Below are 417 nucleotides of genomic sequence, written 5' to 3' on the forward strand. Positions count from 1 at the left end.
CTTCTTCTCCTTCTCCTCCTTCTGCAATCGCAACACGTCACGGGCAGATCGCTCATCCGTCGTCCTCTGCGGTAGACAGCACATCAGATCCGAAACATAGGGTTTCTTCATGCCATAATTGTCTCTCTTCTTCTTGTTCTTCACACTTAGAGAAAGGAAAACTAACTAGTTACAAAGATAGTGACGAAGAAAAGAAAACGCCTATCATTGAAGAAATCCGAGTCTTCATACCTCCCCATCCAGATGCGGAAAGAATCTGGACGTGTGTCACGTGTGTAGCTGCCTCTACATAATGAAGATGAAGAAGACGATCAATCAAACAAAGGGTGAAAGATGATCTCTCACTTCTTACAGGAACACGCACTTTCATTTAGATAGACAGAGATGCTGCATGGCTCAGTTATTTTGTCTCTGTCT

General features: G+C 43.6%; 1 protein-coding gene across 1 annotated transcript; it reads left to right on the forward strand.

The window, feature by feature from the left end:
• Positions 1–33: 33 nt before the first annotated feature.
• On the forward strand, positions 34–396 carry CSUI_008280 (uncharacterized protein; the record flags this gene model as incomplete). Its single annotated transcript, XM_068068414.1, has 1 exon — positions 34–396. A coding segment is annotated over one exon (258 nt), but the record flags the coding sequence as incomplete, so codon positions are not given.
• Between the last annotated feature and the right edge of the window lie 21 nt (positions 397–417).

The sequence above is a fragment of the Cystoisospora suis genome (assembly GCF_002600585.1).
Source record: "Cystoisospora suis strain Wien I chromosome Unknown contig_4603, whole genome shotgun sequence".
Lineage (NCBI taxonomy): Eukaryota > Apicomplexa > Conoidasida > Eucoccidiorida > Sarcocystidae > Cystoisospora > Cystoisospora suis.